General features: G+C 46.3%; 4 protein-coding genes and 1 pseudogene across 7 annotated transcripts; 3 read left to right on the top strand and 2 right to left on the bottom strand.

Annotated features, from left to right (window-relative positions):
- Window positions 1-3789: 3789 nt before the first annotated feature.
- On the bottom strand, window positions 3790-8245 carry LOC133918149 (calcium-dependent protein kinase 6-like; annotated as a pseudogene).
- A 912-nt stretch (window positions 8246-9157) lies between these two features.
- LOC133920173 (protein PIN-LIKES 7-like) lies at window positions 9158-11859 on the top strand. Of its 2 annotated transcripts, none has more exons than XM_062364881.1 (9): window positions 9158-9372; window positions 9456-9580; window positions 9698-9801; window positions 9882-10148; window positions 10240-10362; window positions 10513-10613; window positions 10694-10746; window positions 10871-11056; window positions 11227-11859. In XM_062364881.1, exons 1-9 carry the CDS (start codon window positions 9158-9160, stop codon window positions 11358-11360), a joined length of 1308 nt encoding a protein of 435 aa, XP_062220865.1. In that variant the 3' UTR covers window positions 11361-11859. The 2 variants fall into 2 exon arrangements, with proteins under 2 accessions (XP_062220865.1, XP_062220864.1); XM_062364880.1 differs by having other exon boundaries at window positions 9671-9801.
- LOC133920174 (homoserine kinase-like) lies at window positions 11228-14049 on the bottom strand. Of its 2 annotated transcripts, none has more exons than XM_062364883.1 (2): window positions 12866-14049; window positions 11228-11345 (listed from the first exon to the last, which is right to left on the bottom strand). In XM_062364883.1, exon 1 carries the CDS (start codon window positions 13995-13997, stop codon window positions 12870-12872), a length of 1128 nt encoding a protein of 375 aa, XP_062220867.1. In that variant the 5' UTR covers window positions 13998-14049; the 3' UTR covers window positions 11228-11345; window positions 12866-12869. The 2 variants fall into 2 exon arrangements, with proteins under 2 accessions (XP_062220867.1, XP_062220866.1); XM_062364882.1 differs by lacking the exon at window positions 11228-11345 and adding an exon at window positions 11614-11968.
- Window positions 14050-14080: 31 nt separating this feature from the next.
- LOC133920176 (probable phospholipase A2 homolog 1) lies at window positions 14081-15860 on the top strand. The gene is made up of 3 exons (XM_062364885.1): window positions 14081-14363; window positions 14479-14598; window positions 15437-15860. The coding sequence occupies exons 1-3, from the start codon at window positions 14141-14143 to the stop codon at window positions 15613-15615; spliced, it is 522 nt and encodes a 173-aa protein (XP_062220869.1). The 5' UTR covers window positions 14081-14140; the 3' UTR covers window positions 15616-15860.
- A 2710-nt stretch (window positions 15861-18570) lies between these two features.
- Window positions 18571-26932, top strand: LOC133920170 (protein argonaute 1C-like). Of its 2 annotated transcripts, none has more exons than XM_062364871.1 (23): window positions 18571-18730; window positions 19790-20436; window positions 20523-20731; window positions 20833-20982; window positions 21070-21203; window positions 21310-21419; window positions 22166-22272; window positions 22363-22501; window positions 22690-22806; window positions 22908-23015; window positions 23198-23269; window positions 24251-24373; window positions 24471-24636; window positions 24754-24875; window positions 24960-25097; window positions 25223-25365; window positions 25500-25562; window positions 25639-25702; window positions 25786-25921; window positions 26035-26108; window positions 26186-26280; window positions 26347-26378; window positions 26468-26932. In XM_062364871.1, the coding sequence occupies exons 2-23, from the start codon at window positions 19798-19800 to the stop codon at window positions 26674-26676; spliced, it is 3150 nt and encodes a 1049-aa protein (XP_062220855.1). In that variant the 5' UTR covers window positions 18571-18730; window positions 19790-19797; the 3' UTR covers window positions 26677-26932. The 2 variants fall into 2 exon arrangements, with proteins under 2 accessions (XP_062220855.1, XP_062220856.1); XM_062364872.1 differs by lacking the exon at window positions 18571-18730 and adding an exon at window positions 18992-19156.
- The last annotated feature ends 154 nt before the right edge of the window (window positions 26933-27086 follow it).

Below are 27086 nucleotides of genomic sequence, written 5' to 3'. Positions count from 1 at the left end.
AGTATTTTGGTAAACCTTTTCAGATAGACATCAACAATATTCTACCCATGCTAAAAGATACGGATCATTAACAATTCAAGGTAGAGGTAATATGTCAATATAGATTCTACCCATATAACTCGACACAGAGGTCACCAGTGAAAGCTCCGGCGTTGTCTTACGCCTCTGATGGTTAGACCGGCAATGGTGTGATTGGACCATTATAGGAGGGTCTTTTCTGAATTTCTTTATAAAGGTCTAGGGTCATTCTAACCATCTACAAACTATTTCTACTAAAAAATAAACAGTGAAAACGTGCATAGACTAAGACTCATATTTTTGAAACATTTTTAAATACTTAAAACATGATTTTAAAACATCATGATAATTATACATGACTAATTACATAATTAACATCTTAAAATACGACATCATGCCAGAGTAAATACTAGATCTTATGCCATCGTAGAGAAACGCTAGAGGGAAGCCAAAGCCCCAATCACACCGTCACATTAATGTAGCCGCCGAGAGAAACCTTAACCTAACTAGAGATCTAGTCAGCATGTATACATGCCGCCAATCGAGATATGAGCCTCCCCCTCCTCATCACTAGAGAGGACGCCTATGGTTTTGGCTGTCTCAACTGTAGAGGGGAAGGGAACTCATTGGTGGAAGGGTATTGTCGCGATGGTGTGAGGCTCGCATGCGTGTGCTAATTAGCAGCATCCACTCAAACTGACAGTGTGGTACTGTCTACACGTGGCTTTGGTTGTTTGGGGAGTAGCAGGAGAAGTGATTTTGGCAGAAATGCCAAGTGGGAGGCGATATTTTATTTGGCGTAGGAATAGTAGATGCCTGAGAACTGCTGCAGGATCTGATCTGCACGCCCGGCTCAAGAAGCTCGCGCCACCTCGCCCCGCCGACCTTCTTCTCCTCCGACACGAACGCCGGCCCGTTCATGGGCCCCTGCTTCGATGGAACGTACAGCGCCGCCCGCCCCCGTGTCGCCGCTGCTCTTCACGCCGCTCTGCGGCCCGTCCGTGTACTTCCGCGCCAGCTGCCACCTGCCACCAATGCCCATCGTGCTCGTCCGTGTAAAGCACGGCGCCTACAAGCCGTCGAGGACTGATTGAGGTAGCCATGGCAATGCAACGCGACCAATTCAACGAACAAGGTGGGTGATCCAACCCATGCATACAAATGCATACCTGCAATGGCCGCCGCATTGTCCCATCCCTGAAACTCGTGTCATCAGGTTGTGTATATATATCTTTGAATGTAGCAATACGGGTGTACTAGTATATAGAATATATGAAAGATGAGAGAATGTAATAATCGGAAACATGTAAACTTTATTCATTCATATCAAAATCATAAAATATGGTTTCTCTCATTATACATAGTACTTCACAAAACACACACTATCTGACTATCTTATATTATCTAGCAATTGCTTTGTCTTGTTTCATGTGGTCTCGTGAGGCTCTCCATTAATTACGTCCGTCTTCGAGCTACCTCGAATTAAGCTGCGCTGGCGGTCGTCATATTGAGGTCGTCTCCGAGTCTGCAAGGTTGTAGTCATGCAACAAAGACCAAGCAAAGTAAGCGTTAGAAATAAAAGCAGTAAAAAAATGAGATAACAATCTAGCATGAGCTTTTTAGACTATTTTATCCTGGGTCATCATCAGCCTTGTATAGCCTTAGAATTGTGTATGTAGAAAGAGGTGGGTTAGGAGTGTGGTACGGCGTGTAGTTTCTACCGAAAGCGACAACAAGGCCACAACCAGAAACTCCGACATCATACTTGACTCTCTCTTCGGACCTCGGACTTATCCTCATCGGCCGTCTCTGAAGACAACATGTGATGCGTCACAAAGGCAAAAGCCACAAATGCGAGGGTGATCATTGTGGACCACGCAGGCTCCTGCCGCAATAACACATATATTTTATGCAATTAGTGTTATCCGATAGCCACTCATGAACAATGCCACATAAGCAAAGCCAAAAAGGCGTGGTGATAACATAGGTCTCCATAGTAATAGAAGGTCACATAGTAGCAAAGCCACATTCATCCAACATAAGTAACCAGTCTGATAGCAAACAGGGCAGGACCAACAATATCATCAGGTTCTCTTATTTTCCATCAATAGCCATGATCCGAGGTAACAATACTACAAGGGCCCTACTAACATCATTGACTGAATGGCATTACCATCACTGCTTCTTAGTTAACAAAGCAATACTATCATCACAATAAACCAAGCACCCATAATACATCAGGTGGCAGGACAATCATATCATCATCAACAAAACCACTGGCAGAAAGAGCAACAATGGTATCACTGCTTGGTTAAAATCAAGCAAAACAGCCCTGTGTCAACACAAAGCTGTAAAAATGATAGAAATTTAACATCTGTCATTGATTCCCGACCACAACCAACAGCAGTTTGCAGGCACCAAGGGGGTAAACCAATTAGCCATGGCACATTAGGCCAATCATATTTATCAAGGAGATAACCATAAGCATAATTCAACAATTGAATCAACTGGCCACTAGATCAGGCAACAGAGAGGCATATACACACAGTCGAGCATGAATAAGCACGACAACAGCGTGAACAACATAAACCTAGTGAAAACCATAGCAGCCGGGACATAAGCAAGGCACCGTGACGCGTACAAACAGAGATAATGGGAACACACGGCTAGAGCCAGAATTATAGCGGCCAGGCCAGACATGGCCCACAAATAAATTATGGTGCCCGGGCTCAAGTGAGCACGACGACGCACAAATCCGAACCATGATCATAGCGGCACGATGGCCGGACAAGTACATGAGCATGACAGATGATAGAGAGAGAGAGAGAGAGAGAGAGAGAGAGAGAGAAAAGAACCGGTAGTCGCATATCGTGTTGGGCTGCCGCCCCCAATTTGGCTGCCACGGATCGGGTTTGGGCTAGTGGCGACGCGACATACACACGTCACAATGGTCGACCATCACAGAGAATAGAAGGAAGGATGGGATGAATGCTCATCGGCATACGCACGTCACGCGGCATACGCAGCAAGACTGGGGTGGCAAGAAGCTGCACACGTACCCACGACTTGTGTCAGGTAGGTAGCCTTCTCTTGCTCTTTTCTATAGTTGTCCCCAAGTGAACTTGTGTTGGGGTGGAAGAGTATAGGATTGACGAACAACTGGTCATTTCGGAGGCAGAATGAGTCAGTTTCGACACCCAAGCGTAGATAGAGTAACATGTGCCTTCGGTACAGTGTGTTCATTATCACAGCTTAAACTGCCGCAATATTTCATGCATCTTTGAAGATGAGTCCTGCAAGTAGCCACACCCTCAAATCACAACTCGGTGACGGGTAGAAAGGCCATGATTATTGTTAGGTGGATCGGCACCCTTTATTTATGAAAATTTTACAATGAGCCTCTGAGTTCTCCTATTTCAATATTGATCTAAGTGGAACAGAGGACGGCTTTAAGCAAAATATTTTTTGAGAAAATGATCATTAATAGGGTCATTTGAATACTTTTTCCTAAGATGTATGTATTTCTTTATAAGTGAAATATTTTTTTTTCTGAGAGGTATATATATTACTTTTTAATATGTATATACTCATTTCTAAACATCTAATAAAGGGGAAGTATGTACACCAAAAGTACAGAAAAGACTTTGTAGGTATGTGCCATCGCGCGAGATGATGGAAGTTGTATATAGAGTGTTAATTTGACAAAAAGAAAAAGAAAAATTCTCCTCGTAATGTATTCCCCAAAATGAAATTAAATTAAATGTGTATTAGCTAGTCTGAAGAAGGTGAAGAAGTTGATGGGTCATGGTGAACGGTGCCGTCCCTCATGGTGAACCTGCCGTTCCCTATGATGCCCTTCTTCATCATCGCGACGAACTCGCCATAGTCGATGTGACCATCCTGCATGCATGCAGATCCATCTCGATCGATCACTACCAGCTGTTTCTTCTGCATCTGCATATATATTATACCAGCTAGCTTGTCGACAGAATCAGCTCACATACGTTGTCCTGGTCCACCTCTCTGATGATGTTGTCGATGCCGACGTCCGCCATGTTGTGCTCCCTGCACGCCTGCTCCAGCTCGTCCACGGTGATGTACCCGCTGCCGTCCTTGTCCAAGTAGGCGAAGGCCGCCAGCAGGTGCTCCTCGCGCTCCAGCTTGCTCATGTGCACCGTCGCCGCGATGAACTCGTCGTAGTCGATCGTGCCACTCTTGTCCATGTCGGCGGCATCCATGAGTTGCCATATCTCGGCCTCATTGAGGTTGGACGACCCGTATCTCGGAGTCCTGAGCCCCTCCTTGAGCTCGTCGAAGGTGATGGCGCCGCTGCCGTTGGTGTCCATGGCCTTGAACATCTCCTTGAGCCCCGCCAGCTCCTCCTCCGACAGGCTCTGCGCGATCACCCGCAGTGCCATCTTCTTGAGCTTGTTCATGGCCGAGAACTGCTTCAACCGCGATAGCACCGCCGGGTCCAGCGCCCGGTCCAGGGCCACGCCGTTCTTGCAGATCCACGGGTGGCACAGCACCTGGTGCGCCGTGAGCCGCTCCGCTGGCGGCGACCGGAGCATCCGGCGGATGAGGTCCTTGGCGTTGTCGGAGATTCTGGACCACGGCTCCGAGTCGAAGTCGATGGCGCCCTTGAGCATGGCGTCGAAGATGCCCTCCTGCGTCTCCGCCCAGAATGGCAGCACCCCGCTGAGGAGGATGTAGATGATCACCCCCACCGTCCACACGTCCGCCTCGAGCCCGTAGTGCTTGCACAGCACCTCCGGCGCCACGTAGTAGGGTGAGCCCACGATGTCGGTGAACACCTGGCCGGGCTTGAAGAAGACGGAGAGGCCGAAGTCGATGGCCTTGAGCGATGCGTCGTGGTCCCTGTCTTTGAGCAGAAAGTTCCCGGGCTTGAGGTCCCGGTGAATGACGCCCAGCCAGTGGCACGCAGACGATGACGCGCGCGATCTGGGCCGCCTTGCGCTCGGAGAAGTAGCCGCGCTCGACGATACGATCGAAGAGCTCGCCGCCCTCGCAGAGCTCCATGACGATGTGCACGTAGAGCGGGTCCTCGTAGGCGCCCATGATTGTGATGACGCTGGCGTGGCCGGCGAGGCGGTGCATGATCTGGATCTCGTGGCGGACGTCGTCCACGTCCTCAGGGGTGAGCAGCTTGCGCTTGGCAATGGACTTGCAGGCCAGGGCGGCCCCCGTGGCCAGGTCCCAAACTGGCCCTGGCCAAGCTAGCGGCCCAATGCGTAGAGGTCGCGCAGCGGCGGGTGACGTAGCCCAGTGTGACGTCCGTTCAAATTTTCCACGCAACCCAGCTCAATTCGTTGGTTTCGGCCCAGTTTGCGCAGTGCAGCCTAGCCCAACCCCCGCGCTTTCTCATTGACACCCGAGCCCCACCTGTCAGCGCTTTCTTCTCCAGTCCGCTGCTCTCGCGCCTGCGCTCGATCCCACAACCGCCGCGCGCGTCGTCCGATTTCGCCGGCACGCCCTGCCCCACGCGCCCACGTCCGCGCAACGGATGTGCATGCCCTCGCCTATAAAGCCCTGCAGCGCTGCCATCCCTTCTGCCTCACCTCGTCGAAAACCAGAACACCACCGCCGCCGAGCTCGCCAAGCAATCCGCCTCACCCGAGCCGTCCCCGTCGCGTCTGAGAGCACCGCCAGCGTCGCGGAGCGTGTGGAGTCCATTTCACCGCTCGCTGAAGCCCCTCCGCCGCCAGAATCGTGCTCGCGCCGAACGCCGGTAAGCTCCGCCGCCCCCTCGCCGTGGTCAATTTACTCCGAAGCTCCCCACGGTCAATTGACGCCTCCTCTATCTCCACATGCTCCTCAGGAAGCTGTTCCGACCTTCAATTGAGCCGTCCTGTCGTCGCAGCTGTGTTTTCTCCGAGCTCTGACCGCCGCCGTCCGCCATTCCCGTCGCTGACCACCGCCAAGACCTCCCCGGCCGTCAACAAGCTCTCGGTGAGACTCCCCGTGCCCTCCTCGTTCGTTTGAGCCATTTCCCATAGCGTATGGTAGGCCATAGCGCGTTCTAGAGTGTCTCCGGCGAGATTCCGACGAAGCCCGAGGCAGCGTCGCCGTTCTCCGATCGCCGTCGGCCCTGTTTCCCCCCCCCCTCGATCAGCCTCGGGCGTCTGATCTGAGATGAGTGCCCAAGATCAGAATGCCCCGTACCCCTTCGCTAGCCAGTTAGAAGCCGCCACGTGTCCGCTTTAATCCAGTCAGCAAGCCGAGCCACGTCAGCGCGCCACGTGGGCGTTCCTGTCCTACGTGCCAAGCCACGTCAGCCCTGGAGCCCAGTTAGCCGCCTTGTTAGCCAGTGACGTCAGCATTGCGTAATAAATAAGGTTATCGGTATAAAAATAAATCAAGTTATTCTCTGAAATTAGGTAACTTACAGATAGACCCTTAGACTCTGCTGTTTTCACAAAAATGCCCTTAAATAGTGCTATTTTATGCATTTAGGCCCCTGAACTTCAGGATAATTGCATTTAGGCCCCTGAACTACTTTGCACATAAGCCCCTAGAACCTTCTTTATTCACAACTTAGTCCCTGCAACCTTTCAGAAAAGCCCCTGTAGAGTAAAACTAACGTAACTTTTTCATACGAGCTCTGATTTAGGTGATTTTCGCACTCCCGAGATCGTAGCAGCGTGTACTTTCCTTTAATAGCATTTTTAGAGTTATTTGCCCCTATTTGGTGTGCTGTACTTAGCTGTTTGTTTGTTGCTTTACGGTGTGCGCTTTGGCTTTAGGAGACGAGTAGAGTGTCAGTGTTCAGGACCAAGCTTTTGAAGACTTCGAGCAGCCTGCTTTTGAAGGCAAGTGTTCTTGACCACTTTGATATCATTATAGGACAATATAGTTTTATTTTTCTTAGCTGCATGCTTGTTTAAATATGAATTCCCATAAATAGGATTTTTAATAGAATTTGTGTGACCATTCCTTGTAGCCTCTTTTGGGTTTTGGGACATGAAAAGGGTAGTCATGCTAGTGCAGTCAGGGATTGGAATAATTATGAATTTTGACTATGGCTATAAAACAAGTATTTGGGGAATGGTAATCTTGTAGTAACTTGAACTAGAGATCCCAACTAGATGGCTAGTATGAGGTGGAGCTACACAGCAGAGATTGTGTACGTTCTTGTGTGGGATCCTAAGGACCGGTTTTTGAAACCTGTAACCTGACATAACAGCACAATCATGAGGCCTATATGGGTACGGCCTGGCCAAGTAATTAGTGCCCTTCATATTCTGTACGCACCAATGGTCGGTTAAGTGGCACAAGAGGGGCCCTCTGCAGTGGATGGAATCCCTGTTAGCGGTGAAACCTTAGTGGGTGCTTATAGATGTGGAGGTACTTTAGAAGGCCTTGTAGTGAGACCCCGGCTCTACACACCGGAAGTGTAAAGCAAAACGGGAATCACAACTCATGGGTAAAGTGTGCAAACTCTGCAGAGTAATAAAACTGATCGATCAGCCGTGCTCACGGTCAAGAGCGGCTTGGACTTCTTCATGATTAGATGGGAATACTAAGGGTTGGTTTGGGTAGTCAGGTGGTGGAACTCCCGATGAGTCGGTAGCCGGATATGGGATATCTGGTGAGTCTGGTAGTCGGATGGAATCCGATAAACTATGTTCTTTATTTGTTGGAGTTTAATCTAGTAAATAGGTTGCTAAGTTATTTGAGTCTTGTTTAGTTGGGCATAGTCGCCGTAATCCCCAAGTCAAACTTTTCCTTGTCAATAGCCTAAAGTCAAACTTTTCCTTGTCAATAGCCTGCATGTCATACTTTTCTCCGACTTGCTGAGTACTCTGTGTACTCACGCTTGCCTTCTCCCAAACTTCCGGATGCTGCTCAGAAGGTGAAGCTTTCGAGGATTTTCTGGACGATGATGCTGAATTCTAGAAGGAAGAAGGCGTCGTTTGAAGGCCATATCCTAGGCTGGTGTTTGCCCCGGACAACGTCTGTGGATTGATGGGAGTTCTGCTGCCGTTTGAAGATTTTCTAGTATTTTCTTTCAGACCTTCGGGTCCTTTTGTAAGGAATGTTATCGTTGTTAAGACACAGTTTATGTTATCACTAATGATGTCGCTACATGTATGAAAAACTTGATCCTAGCATACATGTGGAATACATCTGGTTTATCTCATTTAAAACCGGGTGTGACACCCAGCACGGCGGTGGGTGAGGAGAGGTGCTGCTGGTGGCCGCGCATGGTGTGGTGCGGGTGGGGGGCCGCTGATGATTGGCGCCACCGCTGCAGCTAGACAAGGTTGAGGAGGAGTTAGAAGCGAGGCGGCCTGAGGCGGAGAAGGAGCCTTGGTTGTGGTAATGGTAGCAGTAGTCGGAGGCTGCAGCAGCGTAGGTGCGCGTGGAGGAGCCGCGGTGGGAGTTGCCCATGCATCATCATCGTCGATCAAAGGCTGGTCGGACAATCAAAGGTCATCATCACCACCATCAGCCGCGCGCGAGCGCCTCCTCCTCCTCCTCCTCCTCCTTGGATGGATGGATGGACCGTGGACGGCGGATAATTATTTTGGTAGCTAGCTAATTTGTGTGTCGTGGAGGGGGGGGGGGCTCGAGAGATAATTAATCGTGCGCGCGGTGAGGAGAGAAGGTCGGGAGGAGGACGAATTTCAGGGCAGGAAAGTCTCCGTGGCATGCATGAATAATGAATGAATTTTGGCATTCAGAGTGACTTGGCTTGGAATCTGCCTGCATGTTTGTTGTTGCTTCCTTTGGACCTTCCATTCATTCTTTTTCTTTCCTTTGCTTGCTTTCCAGAAGGACCAGAACTAACAACTGGGCTTCGTGCGTGCAAGTAAGGCTGGATGGATCGGCCTTTTTCAGCCCATCGTCACGATTGATTCTGTTAAATATGCTAGAGAAAGGCCCAACACCAACAGAGATCTTCTCCAACCCAAAAACTATCAAATAATTGCACTGCATGTGCGCCCTCCTGTCACAGTACCTTGAAACAAATAATTGTGTCGGTCATGTTCTGTGGCAGCTACTGAGCTCTACTCCAGCAAGGAAGCTAGTTAGCTAGCTTTACTGCTGCATGTGGTGGTGAATTATGAATGCCTAGCCTAGTTACTGCTGTCTCCGATCCTTGGATGCTTGGACGATGAGGTTCTTGTCGTTGCTGGCGCTGGCGTCGATGCCCGTGGCGGAGGTGCTGCTCGTCGCCCTAGCCGGCGCCTACCTCGCCAGCGCCTGCTGCAACATCCTCACGCCCACCGCCCGCGCCGACATCAACCGCCTCGTCTACGCCGTCTTCACGCCCGCGCTCATCCTGGCCAGCCTCGCCACCACCGTCACGCTCCAAGACGCCATCTCCTGGTATGGTACGCTACCTTCTTCTCCTCCTTCCATATATATGGTGATCCTTCCTTCCTTCCTTCATATGGTGATTCTTCATGCAGGTGGTTCATGCTGGTGAACATCGGCATCATCTTCCTCGTGGGAGGGGTTCTTGGGTGGCTGGCGGTGCTCGTCCTCAGGCCACCGCACCACCTCAGGGGATTGGTCATTGCATCCTGCTCTGCCGGTATGTCTGTCTCTCTGTCTGCTCTGCTGGTGATGATTCTGTTAAATTCATTCATATAGGAATGAATGAATCATCTCCATATTATTGAAGCGAACTTGGGCAACCTGCTGCTGATAGTGATCCCGGCCGTGTGCGAGGAGCATGATGGCAATCCCGGTCCCTTCGGCAACAAGACCATCTGCACTCGCCGCGGCCTCTCCTACGCCTCCTTCTCCATGGCGGTATGTAAATCTAACTAACTGATCCACTGATCAGCTCCATTTGCTGGCTCACCAGTAAGTAAGGAACTCCGCGTGTGCAGCTCGGTGGATTCTACATCTGGACGCACACGCACAGCGTGATGAAGAGGTCCGGCCAAATATACCGCAGGATGAAACGGGCAAACTTCGCTGCTGATGCGACTTGCTTGGTTGATCCTCCCAAGGACGACCACTCAGCTGCTTCCTTGTCAGAGGAGGAGGTTGCCCAAGACCAAGTGCCCAGCTGCTGGAACAAGAACGATGAGGACGACGTCATCTCGCCATCGCCCGAATCTGTCCAGGACAAAATTATAATGCAACACCAAATTGTGAGTTCTGATGTCCTTCTCCCTCAAATCCACAGTCGGTGCTTGATGGCTTATTTACCTGCAAATTTACCTGCAATGCGAGGCGATGCAGTTACTTCCATTGCTGTCGAGCTATCGCCTGAGTGGTAAAAGCAACAATAACCTGTGGGAGAAGCTGAAAGAAGGCACGCTCCAGATACTCGAGGAGTTAACCGCGCCACCTACGATCGGTGCAGTAAGCTTACTTGCTTATCCATCCCTGCTATCCATCCATCTGCTGCAAAACCAGCAAGGAGATGCATGTTATTGCCAAAGTTACGGAGGAAGGACAGGCCACTAACTAATCAAGTCCGTTTCCTTTCTTTGTTTCCCTTCCCCCCGCCAGGTGATAGGCTTGGTCGTTGGTGCAGTGCCCTGGCTCAAGTCTGTATTTGTCGGCAGCAACGCCCCCCTACGAGCTGTGCACAACTCCCTCAAGCTATTAGGGTATGTTTGGCTGGAGTAGATGAAGTAATACGACCATTTTCTGCTGGGTTTCTATTCTAACCTTTGTTGTGAAATTGTAGAGATGGCACAATCCCTTGTGTTACTCTCATTCTAGGAGGAAACTTGACAAAAGGTAATTAATTGCGTGCCCAAGCTAGCTTACATATAAAGCACGTGGACCAGCTGAATCTATTATATACGAAATTCAGTGATCTTACTGATGCGCGAATGCTGAGCGATGATGATCTGACCTGCAGGTGTGCGCAAGACAGCGGTGCCACCGGCAGTGGTGGCGGCAATCATCGGTGTGCGGTATGTGATCCTGCCGGTGACCGGAATAGTGGTGGTGAAGGCTGCGCGTGAGATGGGGTTCCTGCCGCCTGATCCGCTGTACCAATACATGCTCATGATCCAGTTTACTCTCCCGCCTGCAATGAGCATCGGTAATATAAGTTCCATACCATATATCTCAGTCTGCTCTACTGTCAGCCTGCCAGGTTGCAACCAAAAAGAAGAAGCAGCTAGCTTTGCAGAATGCATTATTCAACTCCACTTGTTATGTACATATAGAACGTACTGTACTGATCTGACAGAGATGCCAATCATGTCGCAGGCACAATGGCTCAACTGTACGATGTCGGGCAAGAGGAGTGCTCGGTGATCTTCCTGTGGACGTACCTCGTCGCCGCCTTGGCACTCACTGTCTGGTCCACCATCTTCATGTCCATCCTCCTGCAACACCCTTAATCGGATCAGAGCTGTGTGTAATGTATCTCTGGCCAAGGTCGGTCGACGGGGATTTCCAGTCCTCCTGCAGGCAGTCACTGCAGCAGATTGATCGAATAATTGATTTTGGAGTCCACTAAAATCCCTCTGTAAAGCTAGCTGCAGTGGCTAAACATACATATCCTCGTAAATTAACAGTAAACCCACAATGCTAGGACCAAAATCCTATACAGTAGTGAATGGGGACATGAAAATCACTCATCTCAACTTCCAATAGTTCGGTAAAGACCGCAAATCGACTGCTTTTTATTCATTGCATGAGGAAATCAGCCCAAATTACAACGAGGTCGACACAGATTATTATGCCAAGAATCATGTCGAATGGTGTTTCCACATCTCCTAACGAGGCGATGTCGCAATCACTAACTTATTGCAATCAAGGGAGCACATGCCCGGCAGTTTGCTACCTCAGAACCCACAACCGACCAAAGTACTTAGCAAAGCCAGAAAATACAAAAACGGAGACAAAAGATACAAAAAGAAGCAGTCCCTGGGATCCCAGTAGTGTCCTTGGGACACCAAGCATCCCCAGATAGAATTACAAGTGCAATGTTGGAGACCTCCGAAATCTGCAGACAGAAATGGCGCAAATATGACTAAGTTTGCAACTCAGTAAAACCATTGGCAAACTCGACATGCTTCATAGAGAGCTAGCATGATCATGTAACAGTGGAAAGCAGAAAGGTAAACAAGTAAACACTGTGAACAGAAATAATCAAAATGCACGATATACCAGAAAACATACCCTTTTGTATCACACTAAATATTTCGATTTCACTACAAGCAAAGAAATTCAGAACTAGGATAAGTTTCACAATATCGTAACAAGAAACACCAAAAGTCAACTTGTGTGCACAACAGGTAATAACTTCCAAACGGCGCAGCTCATCACTAGAGTGACCTAATGTCATCAAGCTAAAAGCTTCACACATTTTAGATTTATAAACTTTGAGCTATCTATGGAACAAGAAAATTGAAAATGCAACCTTTCAATCACAGGAGATGATACATATTGCACATCAAGATAAATTGCATCATGCTAGTCTGATTCTGAAGTCCACGAGTTTGCGCCAGCAATCCAATTTCCAGAAATTTTTATTTAACATTTCACATGAAACAGAACTTGATCATACACTATCAAGATAAATTGCATCATGCTAGTCTGATTCTGAAGTCCACGAATTTGCGCCAGCAATCCAATTTCCAGAAATTTTTATTTAACATTTCACATGAAACAGAACTTGATCATACACCCAAAGGTTCCGGTTTTTTCTTTTTCATAGTTGAAACAAACCAGTAGAGAATCTAGTGAGCTTATTTAGGATATAAGGTGATATCAGGAAATAGGTACATGTTCTGTACATGTTATACATGTATCACATTGAATCATACAAACATATTCCTTGTCGTAATAACAGGTATACAAACACACAAAGAGAGGGGGGGGGGGGGGGTTGTGTAGGTACCTTGCTACTCAAAACTAGAGGTGGAGATAACCCTGGCACCAAGCCTATCAAGCTGAGCGACGGTGGCTGTTGCCTTCAATTTGCCTGCGCTCCAGAATGCCTCGACCATCCTCCGGCCAACCTCCTCCCCCTTGCCCTCCTCCTCAATGACAGCCACAGCTGTTGGCCCTGCTCCACTGATGGTGCAGCCCAGTGCTCCAGCTTCCAGAGCCGCCGCCTTGACCGCGGCCATGCCAGGTATGAGGGGTGCCCTCGTCGGCTCGACGATGCCGTCAGAGGACATTGCGGAGCCAATGACCCCGGCGTCCCCTTGCAACACGGCAGCCACAAGGCCCGCTGCCTGGCTGGAATTGCGCACGTGCTGCTGGATAGCGACCTGTTTGGGCAATGCGGCGCGCATCTTGCTGGTGGGCGCCTCGAAGTCGGGGGTGACGAGGACGAAGTGGAGGTGGAGGCCGGGCGGGGAGGAGAGCGGGATGAGGTGGAAGGGGTCGTAGCTGCGGACGAGGACGAAGCCGCCGAGGATAGCGGGCGCGATGTTGTCGGCGTGGAAGCCGCTGACCGCCTTCTCGGATTCGAGGCCGGCGAGGACGAGGTCGTCGCGGTGGAGGCGGGAGCCGAAGAGGGCGTCGACTGCCTTGGCGGCGGCGGCGGCGGAGGCCGCAGAGGAGCCGAGGCCCGAGCCGAGGGGCAGGCCCTTGGTGAGGTGGATGGAGACGGCGTGGGAGCGGACGCCGAGGGCGCGTAGGGCGGCGATGGCGGCGACACCGGCGCAGTTGCGGAGCGGGTCCTTAGAGAGGCGGTCGGCGAGGTGGGGGCGGGAGGGGGAGGTGACGGAGGCGATGGAGACGGTGGCCGGAGGAAGGGAGAGGTCGATGGTGGCGGTGACGGTGTCGCCGAGGGAGAGGGATGCGTCGGCTACGGCACAGCCGAGGAAGTCGAAGCCTGGGCCGAGATTAGCCACGGTGGCCGGCGCGAAGGCCGTGACGGACTTGAAGGCCGGAGCGGGGTCGGCGGCGGCGGCCTTAGCGGGATTGACAGTTCTGACGCGGAGGGAGACGAGGGAAGGGCGGGCCCTACGGGTGAAGAGGAAGGATGGTTGGGTCGCCGCCGCCGCCGCCGCCGCCGCCATTGTTTGGTGTGTGCGGGATGGGGAGGGTGATGTGAGGGGGGCCCACGCGTCAGCGACGTCAGGGGGGGGGAGGGGTTTCCCTTTTGGCGTTCGCGGGCGAGTGGGTTTAGTGGGGTTAGGTTGTGTTACTGACACTGACAGGTATGGCCCAAATGGCCAGCACCACTACCCCCACCAGCAATGAAACGAGACGGTCCGTCCAATCCGATCCGATCTCGTCCGTCCGCCATCAGCCGAACCGAGAGAGACGACCGATGTCGCCGCGATGGCCACTCCTCGTCCTTCTCCTCCTCGCCGTCCTCGCCTCCGCTGCCTCAGCGCCGCCGCCACCCTGCAGCCGCTCCTGCGCGGCCCTCAATTGCGACTGTGCGTCACCCCTCCCTCTCCTTTCTCGTCCTCATCTGATCCGATTCCGTTCCGTTCGATTCGATTCGATTGGGGTGGTCATCTGGTCTGATGCAGCTCCTGTTTGTTGCGGCAGCCGTGGGGATCCGCTACGGCAAGTACTGCGGCGTGGGCTGGAGCGGCTGCGACGGGGAGGAGCCCTGCGACGACCTCGATGCCTGCTGCCGCGACCACGACCACTGCGTCGACAAGAAAGGTTGCTTTGCCTCCCTTCGATTCAATCTCAATCCAATGCATTTTTTTTTTAACTTTCCACTGATTTCTTTCTGTGGATGCCTGGATGCGCCATCTGCTTCTTGTGCTCATTGGTTGCGTTAGAGCAGGCACTAGTTTCAGGAACGAATTTAGACCTACTTCGTTGATTGCCATCTAGATCCGGGAATTTAGATTCGCATTGTTGGGTCACTCATCACTAGTGAATGGTACACTGGTTAACATATTCTCCTGTCATTTCAATCTTTTTATTTAAAAAAGGCATACTCAGTGGTTTCCAGCTGCAATATGTACAAGAATTCCCATAAAAATATATACAAGAATGGCATCACAAGAAACTGCCCTTGCTAATCCATGGTTATGTGTTGCACATTCATATGCATGACAGGATTGATATGTCAGTATTTGGACAGGAGGTTGGTTATGGTTGTGGTTGTATGCCCATACCACCCAAGCTGGAGTCCTCTTTGGTGCGAATTTAGGTGTATATTTCTGCTTTATTAATTAAACATGCAGTTCCTCCTATATGTGTTTCATTTTTGTATTTGGACATGAGGGGTGATTAATCAATATCAATGGCCTCAAGCTCGTATATATATTTCGTCATTGTGAACCATAAAAATTCTTATCATGCAGAAAAGCCCCCCCCCCCCCACCCTTAACATCATATTTCTTCTCAGTGTAACGAAAATATAAATGAAAATAACAAAGGAAGGTGTCTCAGAAAAGATAAGTGCTGCTGAAGAGAGTTTTGTTCCCCAGTAAAGTAATCTCTGAGCAAAAACTATCTCATGTTATCCTTTTTTTCTTTTTGCTGATAGGTCTGATGAGCGTGAAATGCCATGAGAAGTTGAAAAACTGCATGAGGAAAGTGAAAAAGGGTGGCAAGATTGGGTTCTCTAAGGAATGCCCGTATGAAATGGCTATGACAACAATGACTCAAGGGATGGATATGGCGATCATGCTCAGCCAGTTGGGCAGCCAAAAGTTGGAACTGTAGCTTCACTTGAGGTTCAGGGTGGCCTTAACAGAAATGCATCCCTTGACTGGAGATTATTAGAATTTACACATAGTTTGATTGTTGTTGTTTTTTCTTCGGAGGACCGCATTGTTATGGGCTGCCAAAGAGGGGGGAAAAAGGAAAAGATTTTTTGCTGTCGCTTGAATGGCCTCCCAAGCATAGCATTTTTCAATAGATTTGGCATGTAAATGAATCAGAAATGTCAAAGGAGAGATTTTGGTCTTGCTCCAGTTTGTTGGGTTAGCATGCATGCCTCTGCACCGTTTGTAGCAAAAGAGAGAATTGGGTATGTACCTTTGACCATATATACCTAGCTAGTGTCGGGGGTAAACACGATGCTGCTGGCCTGTCCTAAACATCTACTATCAGAGCTGCAGTAGCCGTAGTATCATGGAGTGAGCGAGTGAGTGCAGTTTCTCATTATTCATGCACGAAAAAGGAAAAAAAATCTCAAAATTAAAGAGAGAAGGAGGAGATATGATTAAGAAGAAAGTGGGCGCATAACACAATACCAAGGATATCGAGGCAGCTGTAGCTGGGATACATATATAGTATATGGAGTAATAAGTTCTAGGAGTGTGTCAACCTATCCATCTGCACAACACGGATATGGAGTATACATGCATAGCGATGGTGCACAATCTCTTTAAGGCTATTTTCAACCGAATTTCTTCGCAGTTCTCGTTCATTTGTGAAGTAATTCTCGTTTCTTTCAACATTCTAATGTTTTTTCTATGTGTTTCCTGCCATGAAGAGATTCTTACCTTCATTTTTTTATTATAGGATTATCTCTTATTTTTCTTCACAAATCTCTCAAAAAGGAGCCGTTAGAAATAAAAAAAATAGAAATAAGAAAATAAAAAAATAAAGAGAATACCAGTGAGGATGGTCTTAAATAGAAAGAAATGAAATGGATGGAGAGTTAGATTATCCTTCTTCCCGCCTCTCCCGTCCGTCGTACAGGACCTAGCATGCATGAGACGACCAAGCCGCCAGGCTGTGGTGAACAGCGTGCCACGTACGGTACGGCCCCATGTCATGCCAGCAATGTGCGGGGCCCACCGTCCTCCTATGTCAGCAGTACGCTGGTACTCCTCCTGTCAAAAATATTGAGTGTTTTGAACCTTTGATCATTATTTTTTTTCATACGTTTTTATAAAGTCCAATAATTGTGCAATATTACGATAGTATTTTTCAAAACAAAATTGCATATATTATTTATATTTTTAAACTAAATATTAAAAAATGATAGCAGAAGTTTCAAACATATGTTATTGATTATGATAAGACTTTTGTACTGATGGTAAGATGAATTTTCTAAGAACTCTCTTATCCAGTGCAGTTAATTTGCATTGCGATATCCATCATAAGGATATAAAGAATGCCTTTATTTATGGTGACCTTCATGAGGAGGTATATATGCACATTCCACTAGGGTTTGAAACAAATCAAACTAATTGCAAGGTACTTGGTTTGCATTGTTCATTGTATGGATTAAAGCAATCATCACTAGCTTGGTTTGATCGGCTCACGCAAGCAATTCTCAAAAGGGGCTGTATCCAAAGTAATACATGACATGCACTATTCTACAAACATGCTATGTACAAGGTATCAATCTTCATAGTGTATGCAGATGATATTATGGTTACTGAGAATGATTCCAATGTGATTTCAGATTTAAAGAAATACCTTGCACAAGAATTTGAGGTAATTTTTTTGGGCAATTGGGATATTTCCTTGGAATAGAAATATCTGGAGTCCCAATGGCATTTTTCCTGTTAAAACGAAAGTGTGTCATAGATTTATTAAAATAAATCAGCATGCTCGGATGTCGCCCTACAACCACATCTTTTGAACAAAATCATCGCTTGAACAAAGATACAATAACTCTAGCGGATTGGCAGTGTTATCAAAGGTTAGTTGAAAGACTTCATACCTTTCTTATACTCGGTCTAACATTGCCTTTGCGGTAAGTGGTGCCAATTTATGCATGATTCTAAATCATCTCATATGGAAGTTGTGCAAGATCCTCTCTTGTCATCTCAAGAGCTATCCAGGAAAAGGTCTCTTGTATAGTTGTCAATGGAATTTGGAAGTTGAATGTTACACTGGTGTTTTGAACCAGTTCTCTATTGACAAACACTCTTCTGGATCTTGTAGCTTTGTTGGAGGTAATTTGGTTTCATGGTGATGTAAAAAAACAAAGTGTTGTTGCATTATCTACAGCAAAAAAGTTGAATTTGGATCCATGATCCATGGTCTCCACGAGTTGTTGTGGTTGCAAATCCTTCTAAATGAATTAATATTGTTGAAGAGCAAGCACTTAATGTTATATTGTGACAACAAGGTGGCTATTAATATAGCTCATAATTCAGGGCATTGTGATGGGACCAAATATATCGAGATTGATCACCACTTCATTAAAGAGAAGTTGGATAGAGGGATAATTTGTCTACCATATGTAACTTACAGCTAGTCATGTGACTAATGTTCTACCTAAAGGACTGCCAGAAGACATTTTCTGTATTTTGTTGCAAAATGGGTGGGTGTATATGATGTGTTGTTGGTCCCATCTTGAAAGGGGTTATATTGTTGGTGTGTGTTGTTTGTAATTATAAGCTAAGCTAGGGATTAAAGTGCAGAATGTAGCAAAGATAAGAAAGCAACACAGTGGAAGGATAGAGACGAAATATTGTTTGTTTGTGAGTAAAAGTGCACACGAGTGCTTGTGGGCCCAGCCCAACCACGGGTGCTGTACTACAGAGCTATACTGGTCTAGTGTAGACTGTGCGTCCACCAAGACAAACTGTTTTTTCAAAGTCAATTTTATAAGATTTTCTCCTCTATAACAATAGATACTTATTTTTAATTTAATTATTAAATTACGAAATAAATAAAATAGATAAAATTTTACTAGAATCTTAATTATATAGAATTTGCTTCCTGCTCTCCCTTTCTGTCTCCTCGCCTCTTCTTGCTCCGGTTCCAATAGCCTCATCCCCTTCCTTCCCATCGCGCGCACACCACTCCTCGCCGATTCGATTCCATTCCATTCGCTTCGCTTCGATCCCCCCCCCCCCGCTCGCCCAGCAAGGTAATCGATCGATTCTCTCTCGTTTTCTTTCTTGCCCTATGCAGATTTGCGAGTTTGCTCACCTTCTTTACCCTTTCCCTCTATTCAAGTCTTCTAGGGTTCTTCTTTTTCGTACCTACGCTGGACCCAATCCATGTGCGTCATTTCGACTTCTCCTAACCTTTTCCTTTTCTCCTATTTCATTCACCAAAACAGGATTCGATTTCTTCTTTTCCTTTTTTCATAAGAGAACATGATTTCTAGGTTTTCTTCGCTTGCCCATCAACCCTCGTCTCCTTTCTCTCTTTCCCCTCTTCTTGTGTGTGTATAGTCACATCGTTTGCTATGGATCCGATTCTGTCTTTCACTTTCGAGCAGCATCGCTTAGTTTGATCACAACACCAAGAGTCTATGAATTTAAGTGCATTTTAGCCCTTTTGAGCTCTTGTAAGTCTCACTCCTTAATCCTCTCCCATGTCATGTGCTTTCGCCTCCAAGATACCTGTCTGTGCTACTCAGAATCGTACACTTATGAGGTGTTTGGTTTGAGGGATCTTAGATGAGGGCTCCATCACGGTTTCATCCTATCCATTTTGGTGGGATGACACCATCCCTCATGTTTACACTAATCATGTGCTTGCGAGGAATGAGGTGGTGATGGATCAACCCATTCCATCCCTCAAACCAAACATGTGGGTTAGCAATGAGGTGGTGATGGATCACCTCAATCCTCAAACCAAACTCCTTATTAATCACTTTCGTAATAGTTGAAACCCTTTTGCACCAACACATCAAGTTATATGTCGCCTGCATTATGGCTGTCTATTGGCTTATAGTCACTGGTATACTGGAGTTGTGAGATAGTCACTAGTCTTCCGTTTTGCTTGATTATCATGTGTGAAAAGTTCCAAGAATTCTTCAGCCCATGATAGTTTACAGGTTCCACATGTTTCTGAATAAAGAGGTCATCAGTCCCCATGATAAACCTTCCCTGATATTGTGCTTAGTTCTGACCGTACGTTCTTAGCTTACTCAAGTCTGCTTCAGATGCTTTATACAACTCGTTCTCATCTTTTGCAGTCACTTGCATGGGGTCAAGGAGGCCAAGGCAGCATCCTGGTAGTGGTGAGGGCTCACAGGCTCCAGAGCCTGGTGGAAGAGGAGGCTCAGGGAGAGGTGGTCGTGCTCATGGCGCCCCATATGCTCAACAGGTACTGCAAGGAGGTCGTGGCGGGAACCAGGGGCGGAGTGGAGGGCGTCAATCTCGTGTTGATGAAGCCCAGCAGCAACAGCAAAGGGGTCGTCCTGGAGAGTATCCAGGGAGGGGACAGGTGCGTGGCGGAACACGGCCACAACAGTACCCCCGTGGTGGTAGAGGTGGGCATGGGGCTGGCCTGCCATCCACCGAGTCATCAAGCCCTTTAGCTCCCGAGCTGCGCCAAGCAATGGAACCTCCACATGAGCTTGCTCAAGCCTCACCAATGCGGGCAGGCCTGTCAGAATCACCACCAGAGGCTTTGCCTGTCGAGTCTAGAGAGCAGCATAAACAAGTGCCAGTGCAAGCTGAGGCTAGTGCAAGCCAGGAGATTGTGCCTGCAATTCCATCATCAAGCAAGTCAGTTAGGTTTCCTTTGCGCCCAGGAAAAGGTAGCATTGGCACCAGGTGTTTGGTTAAGGCCAACCATTTCTTTGCCGAGCTGCCAGACAAGGATCTTCATCAGTATGATGTGCGTTGGGATTTCTCTAACTTGCAGCCTACATTCTTGTAATATATTGTGGAATTTTATGTCACAATCTGATTTATTTTGGACAGGTCTCAATCACTCCGGAAGTTACATCACGGATTGTTAGTCGGGCCGTAATCAAGGAGCTGGTGAATCTTTACAAGGGATCTTATTTGGGTGGGCGGCTACCAGCTTATGATGGTAGGAAGAGCCTATACACAGCTGGCCCATTGCCGTTTACTTCACAGGAATTTCAGATCACTTTACTTGATGACGATAATGGCTCGGGTTCCGAGAGGTCTGCTGTTCAGACTTTCTCATCAATATGTTTTTCTCTGCTGTACAAACACACGATTATGTTTTCTTTGTTCCTGAACTATCTGCTTTATTTTGATTTAGGCGACGTAGGAATTTTAAAGTAGTTATTAAATTTGCTGCACGAGCCGACCTCCACCGCCTTGGGTTGTTTTTAGATGGGAGGCATGCAGAAGCTCCTCAAGAGGCATTGCAAGTTCTTGATATTGTGCTGCGGGAGCTACCTTCAGCAAGGTAGCAATGAAGTTCTAGTGTATTCTATAATTAGCAGCAGTGAATCAAGAAGTGAAGTTTGATATTTCTCAAATTGTTTCCCCACAGATATGCACCATTTGGCCGATCGTTCTTTTCACCTGACTTGGGCCGAAGGCAGCCCCTTGGTGATGGATTAGAAAGCTGGCGTGGATTTTATCAGAGCATTCGACCTACTCAGAATGGCTTGTCACTGAACATTGGTAGTATATGACAATGCATTTAAACACTCTTTAATTGATGATTCACTTTCCATATTGAGCACGTGTATCTCCTAAATTTCTATTTTGTTTTTTCATGTCTTTTCAGATATGTCAGCAACGGCTTTCATTGAGCCATTACCTGTAACTGAATTTGTCATGCAACTACTGAATTCTGACATTCACTCGAGGCCTCTCTCAGACGCCGAACGTGTGAAGGTATTCTCACTGAACTAACTTTTTCCTGATATAATCATCTCATAGGAAGAATCGGTGTTCAAATAAAATTTTGTGTATTGCTTTGAAGGAAAAAACATTGATGATTGAATCTAAACGGTTAGGATATACAAGAAACCAGTGTTCAAATGAAATCTGATATCTCTTTTTTGGTTCTATCGAATTTGGGATATGTTCCAATAAAATACGCGCTCTTTTTTGTTGTTTCTTGATGTTTTCATACAGTATCCTCTTTCAGATTGTTCGTCCTTAAGAATGTTAATAAAAAGGCATTTATGGTTTAGTTTGTATAACCAGAATTGGGGTTATGTTTCAAAAATAGTACTCCTTAAGGATGTTAATAGAACAAAGATTTGATGATTTTATAATATGCGAGCACCGTAGTCACATTCTACATCATCTTGCCTTTGCAGAAAAAAATATGGATGGAAAAACTTACAAAAATACTTATGACCTACATAGTTTGAATTACGCTGCAATAATCTATTTGATAATTGTAGATTTAAATTGCTAGATCATTATGTTGTGAAATGCATTTTATTTCACTCTTCCCCCAATTTCTTTCAAAGAAAAAAAGTATACGCCTGCAGTTTTCATGGATTAAGAAAAACTTTGACATGGGAGTCTCTGCCTTTTCTTCCTTTTCCTTGTTTAGCACAAGATTTTCCTTTGCATATGTACATACGTCCCACCACTATATGAATACTCCTGTTATGTTCACACCCTAGATCAAGAAGGCCTTGAGAGGAGTTAAGGTGGAAGTTACTCATCGTGGCAACATGCGGAGAAAGTATCGGATATCTGGTTTAACTACTCAGGCGACTCGAGAGCTAACGTATGCAAGTTTCGAAAGCATTTACCAAATAAGCCCTGTTATACTACTGTAAACTTTCTTATAAAAGATTCATTGTTCTTCGTGCCACAGTTTTCCTGTTGATGAAGGGGGCACAATGAAGTCAGTTGTACAATACTTCCAAGAGACTTATGGCTTTGCCATTCAACACACCTACCTTCCTTGCCTTCAAGTTGGCAATCAGCAGCGTCCAAATTACTTGCCTATGGAGGTAAGCCTAGTGGTTAACCAGTGGTATCCTTTATTTCTTGTAATGAATTTCTGCAACACTACTCCATTTCCAATTTTCCATGTTTAACTCTTTTGACCAAATCTGGCAAATAATGTTGTTTGGATTCCTGCCAAAAAAAAAAAAAAAATCGTTTGGACATGTGCTGATAATAGTTTGAGTAAATTCAGGTCTGCAAAATAGTTGAAGGACAGAGATACTCCAAGAGATTAAACCAGAATCAGATAAGAGCTCTTTTGGAGGAGACATGTCAGCATCCGCGTGATAGGGAGCGTGATATAATTCGGGCACGTCTCTTCTTATTTTCCATGGTTTCATATGGTTTTCACAGTTGCTTATGCAAGTTCAGATTTATCATTGCAACTCTTTATCTTTCTTGGGTGGACAGATGGTTAAACATAACGCTTATGATAAGGATGATTATGCACAAGAGTTTGGCATTAAGATTAGTGATCATCTGGCGTCAGTAGAGGCACGGATTTTACCAGCTCCACGGGTAGGTTGACCCCATTTCTGTCTATTTTGACCTTCTTTGTCTCACCCTTTGTCATGCTCTATCAGCAACACATCCTCTCTTGGACTGTACAGAGAGTACCATAAAATTGGATGCATTAAGATGCTCACCCTGTAAACATAGCTTTATTAACATGATTTATGCTGTATTTTCTCTTAATGCAGCTTAAGTACAATGAAAGTGGTCGAGAGAAGGATTGCTTACCTAGAGTTGGTCAGTGGAATATGATGAACAAGGTAACTGCATAAACATTATTTAGTTACAACAAAGTTTACTCATCTTCTTGTTATGAGTCCAATGCCAACTGTAGACTGGGAGGGGAAGTTGTGGAGGGGAGATAGGTGCTATCATTAATTTGATTCTTACCTGCCAAACTCTGGCCAGTTTCCCTTATTGTAACTAGATAGTTTTATAGTGCCGCATGACCGGTTTTACAGTAATCACACCCCCTTGAGCCCTGCACCACACATCGTCCGTGATATTGTCAGCCACTCAATGGAGTTTCACCACGAACCCAAGACGTTTTACGAAATATCTTGGAGGATGTAAATCTGTGTTGTTTGGTGGGTGCTAGGAGCCTTCGAGCCTTGTGACCAGTTTAGTGCCTTTGTTTTTGGTTGCGTTTTCTTCTTTCTGTGATGATCGTTAATCTAGATAGCTAAGAGTGTGTGGGAGTGTTTGCACCTCCTTTCAGGGGTGCACTTGTATTTGAGCACCTTTCTTTCTCTTCAATACAATGATACGCAGCTCTCCTGCGTGTTCGAGAAAAAAAAAAACTCTGACCTCAGTTGCTCCTATTAAAGGTGTACTTGTATCTTACATTTCCAAAACGTGTTTCATATTAGCTTTACGAAACATTCAAGTCAGAAAACCACCTCTAAATGAACTTGCGGACAACTATATGGACATCATCACTAGCACTATCTTGAAATCCATATATTAGCTTTATGAAACATCACCGCAAGTTCATGACAGAACCTGCGAACAAGACTGTCTCAGTGCACAGTATGTCACTCAGATAGACAATGAAAAATAGTGCTGCAGATGATTGACTGTTAATTGCATCTTGAAGTCCATATAGTTGTGTCCAGCAATCAGCATCCTCCAGTTGTATACTTATGTCAAACACTGACAAGTTTTATGAATCAAAGAGACATAGGCATTTATTTATTTATTCTGCCTGAATACTTAATGTCCATTTACTTTCCCTTATCCAGAAAATGGTAAATGGTGGTAAAGTCAAAAGCTGGATGTGCGTCAATTTCGCACGCAATGTGCAAGAAAGTGTTGTTCGCGGGTTCTGTCATGAACTTGCGGTGATGTGCCAAGCGTCAGGAATGGCAAGTATTCTTATATAAATGCATCAGCGTGAACTTTAGGATTTATACTTCATCCACTCATTCACAACAGTAACAATATCATGCGCGGTCATAATAGGACTTTGCTCGGGACCCTGTTCTTCCACCTCTAAATGCACGTCCTGATCAAGTGGAAAGAGCTCTGAATGCTAGGTACCATGATGCCATGAATGTTCTTGGACCCCAGCGCAAGGAACTTGATTTGCTTATTGGAATACTACCTGATAACAACGGCTCACTTTATGGTATGAGAACTGCAGTCCTTGTTCTACCTATTGATGCCTGTGTTACTGTTGGATTCTCACTATTATTGCTCACATGAGATCTCCGTCTAAATTATTTGACTCCCTGCCTGATGCTAGGTGATTTGAAGCGTGTCTGTGAAATAGATCTTGGAATAGTTTCGCAGTGCTGTTGTACAAAGCAGGTGTTCAAAATGAACAAACAAATTCTTGCAAACCTTGCTCTGAAGATAAATGTCAAGGTTAAAAACCCTTCAGCTCTGTGTTTTCTTTACAATTTGCATTTTTTCTGTGTTCCTCAAGTTGACATCATTTAATTTGGCAAGGTTGGGGGCAGGAACACTGTACTGGTGGATGCAGTCTCAAGGCGGATTCCTCTGGTAACTGACAGACCTACAATCATATTTGGTGCTGATGTCACTCACCCTCATCCTGGCGAGGACAGCAGTCCCTCAATTGCTGCTGTAAGTAGAATAATAATCCATTCTTTTAGCTATAGTGCCTAGTTACCTGTTCATGAGTCTTGTCCTTTGTTTTGGGGAAGGTTAATCTTTAATTTGTTAACCATCAACTTTATGTTGTTTTGCAGGTTGTGGCGTCCCAAGATTGGCCAGAAGTGACAAAGTATGCTGGTTTAGTCTCTGCTCAAGCTCACCGGCAAGAGTTGATAGAGGATTTATATAAGGTTTGGCAAGATCCACAGAGAGGAACAGTTAGTGGTGGAATGATAAGGTGCGCTGGTCATTGTTCCAATTGTTCTTTCCGTAAGAAAGTAATATGTAGTGGTGGAATGATAAGGTCTACTATGCATTTTTCAATTTTTCTTTCCTTAATAACACAATTAATTTGTTACATCGAAAATGCAGGGAGCTACTTATATCCTTTAAAAGATCAACTGGTGAGAAGCCCCAACGAATAATATTTTACAGGTTTGTACTTTCAAAGTAAACACTGGGACTTGTGTTGTCTCCTTTTCTACAGCTCAATCTTGTTTGCCCTTATCAGGGATGGTGTTAGTGAAGGACAATTTTATCAAGTTCTGTTGTATGAGCTCAATGCGATCCGAAAGGTACATATTTGACCAGATCAGAATTTGTTTTCTGTGTGCATATGCGGATGCTACTATTAAATACAATCTCATGTGTCACTCAGGCCTGTGCCTCCCTGGAAGCAAACTACCAACCAAAGGTGACTTTCGTTGTGGTTCAGAAACGCCACCATACCAGATTATTTGCTCACAACCACAATGATAAGAATTCAATTGACAGGAGTGGGAACATACTCCCTGGTAAATTTTGTAATTACCTTATGCCACATAGCATTAATATGTTTTCACTAATATTCTTTACTGCTGCTGATTAATCTAAAATAACGCTTCTGCCATGCTGTGCATTTTGAAAGGTACGGTTGTGGATTCGAAGATCTGCCATCCTACTGAATTTGACTTCTACTTGTGCAGCCATGCTGGCATCAAGGTAAATGCCTGGATTTACTTGCATGTGGTTTGCCACATAATGTCTAACAGACAAATTATGATGTACTCCATCTCTAGGGCACTAGCCGTCCAGCACATTATCATGTCTTATGGGATGAAAACAACTTTACTGCTGATGCATTGCAGACTCTTACCAACAATCTCTGTTACACGTAAGTGTGCCTTTCTCTTGTGAAATTTCCTTTTGGGTTAATTTCTAACCTCCATCACATGTGCAGTTATGCAAGGTGCACGCGCTCCGTATCGATTGGTAAGTTACCCTCTTCCAGGGATTGTTGTTCGCAGTGTGACTGGCTTGCTTCCTGTCTAAAATCCTTGTCTCACTCCTTGCATTTGCAGTTCCACCAGCGTATTATGCTCACCTGGCTGCCTTCCGTGCCCGTTTCTATATGGAGCCAGAGACCTCTGACAGTGGTTCCGTGGCAAGTGGCCCTGTAGGCCGTGGTTCGCAATCAGCATCCCGTGGTACTCGTGCCCCTGGTGGTGCAGTTGTTAGGCAGCTTCCCGCTCTGAAGGATAATTTAAAGAGGGTCATGTTCTACTGCTGAGGCTAGGGCCATGAAATGCCTCTTGTATTGGCCTCTTGCCGCTTATGCTTATGGGTTGTAAATACGGGGCGAGATAGTAATAATCTGCCAGCTGCTAGTTTGCGCGTTGTACAATGCTGCTTTGTTTCCTCGAGTACCATATGATAGCCTATGTAATGTACTCATGCTATTGCCTTCATGAATCACGTACGCTGTAATGCCCTGTGTCTGTAATGGTAATATGCATGCCATTTATGTATGAGTCTGGTTATGTGAAGTTCTAGTTGGTGCTTTTGAGTCCTGTGGCTGCCTTATGGTAATAAGCAAAAAGAAATTATCCTGTGGGCGAATCAATGGGCATTTTCTGCAACAGTCTGAAAAGACATCGGCAATCTACCGTTTCGCTTATGTCAGGTTGGTGGTCACTCATG

This window comes from Phragmites australis, chromosome 5, assembly GCF_958298935.1.
Source record: "Phragmites australis chromosome 5, lpPhrAust1.1, whole genome shotgun sequence".
Taxonomy (NCBI): domain Eukaryota; kingdom Viridiplantae; phylum Streptophyta; class Magnoliopsida; order Poales; family Poaceae; genus Phragmites; species Phragmites australis.
This window is presented reverse-complemented; position numbering and strand designations above follow the sequence as displayed.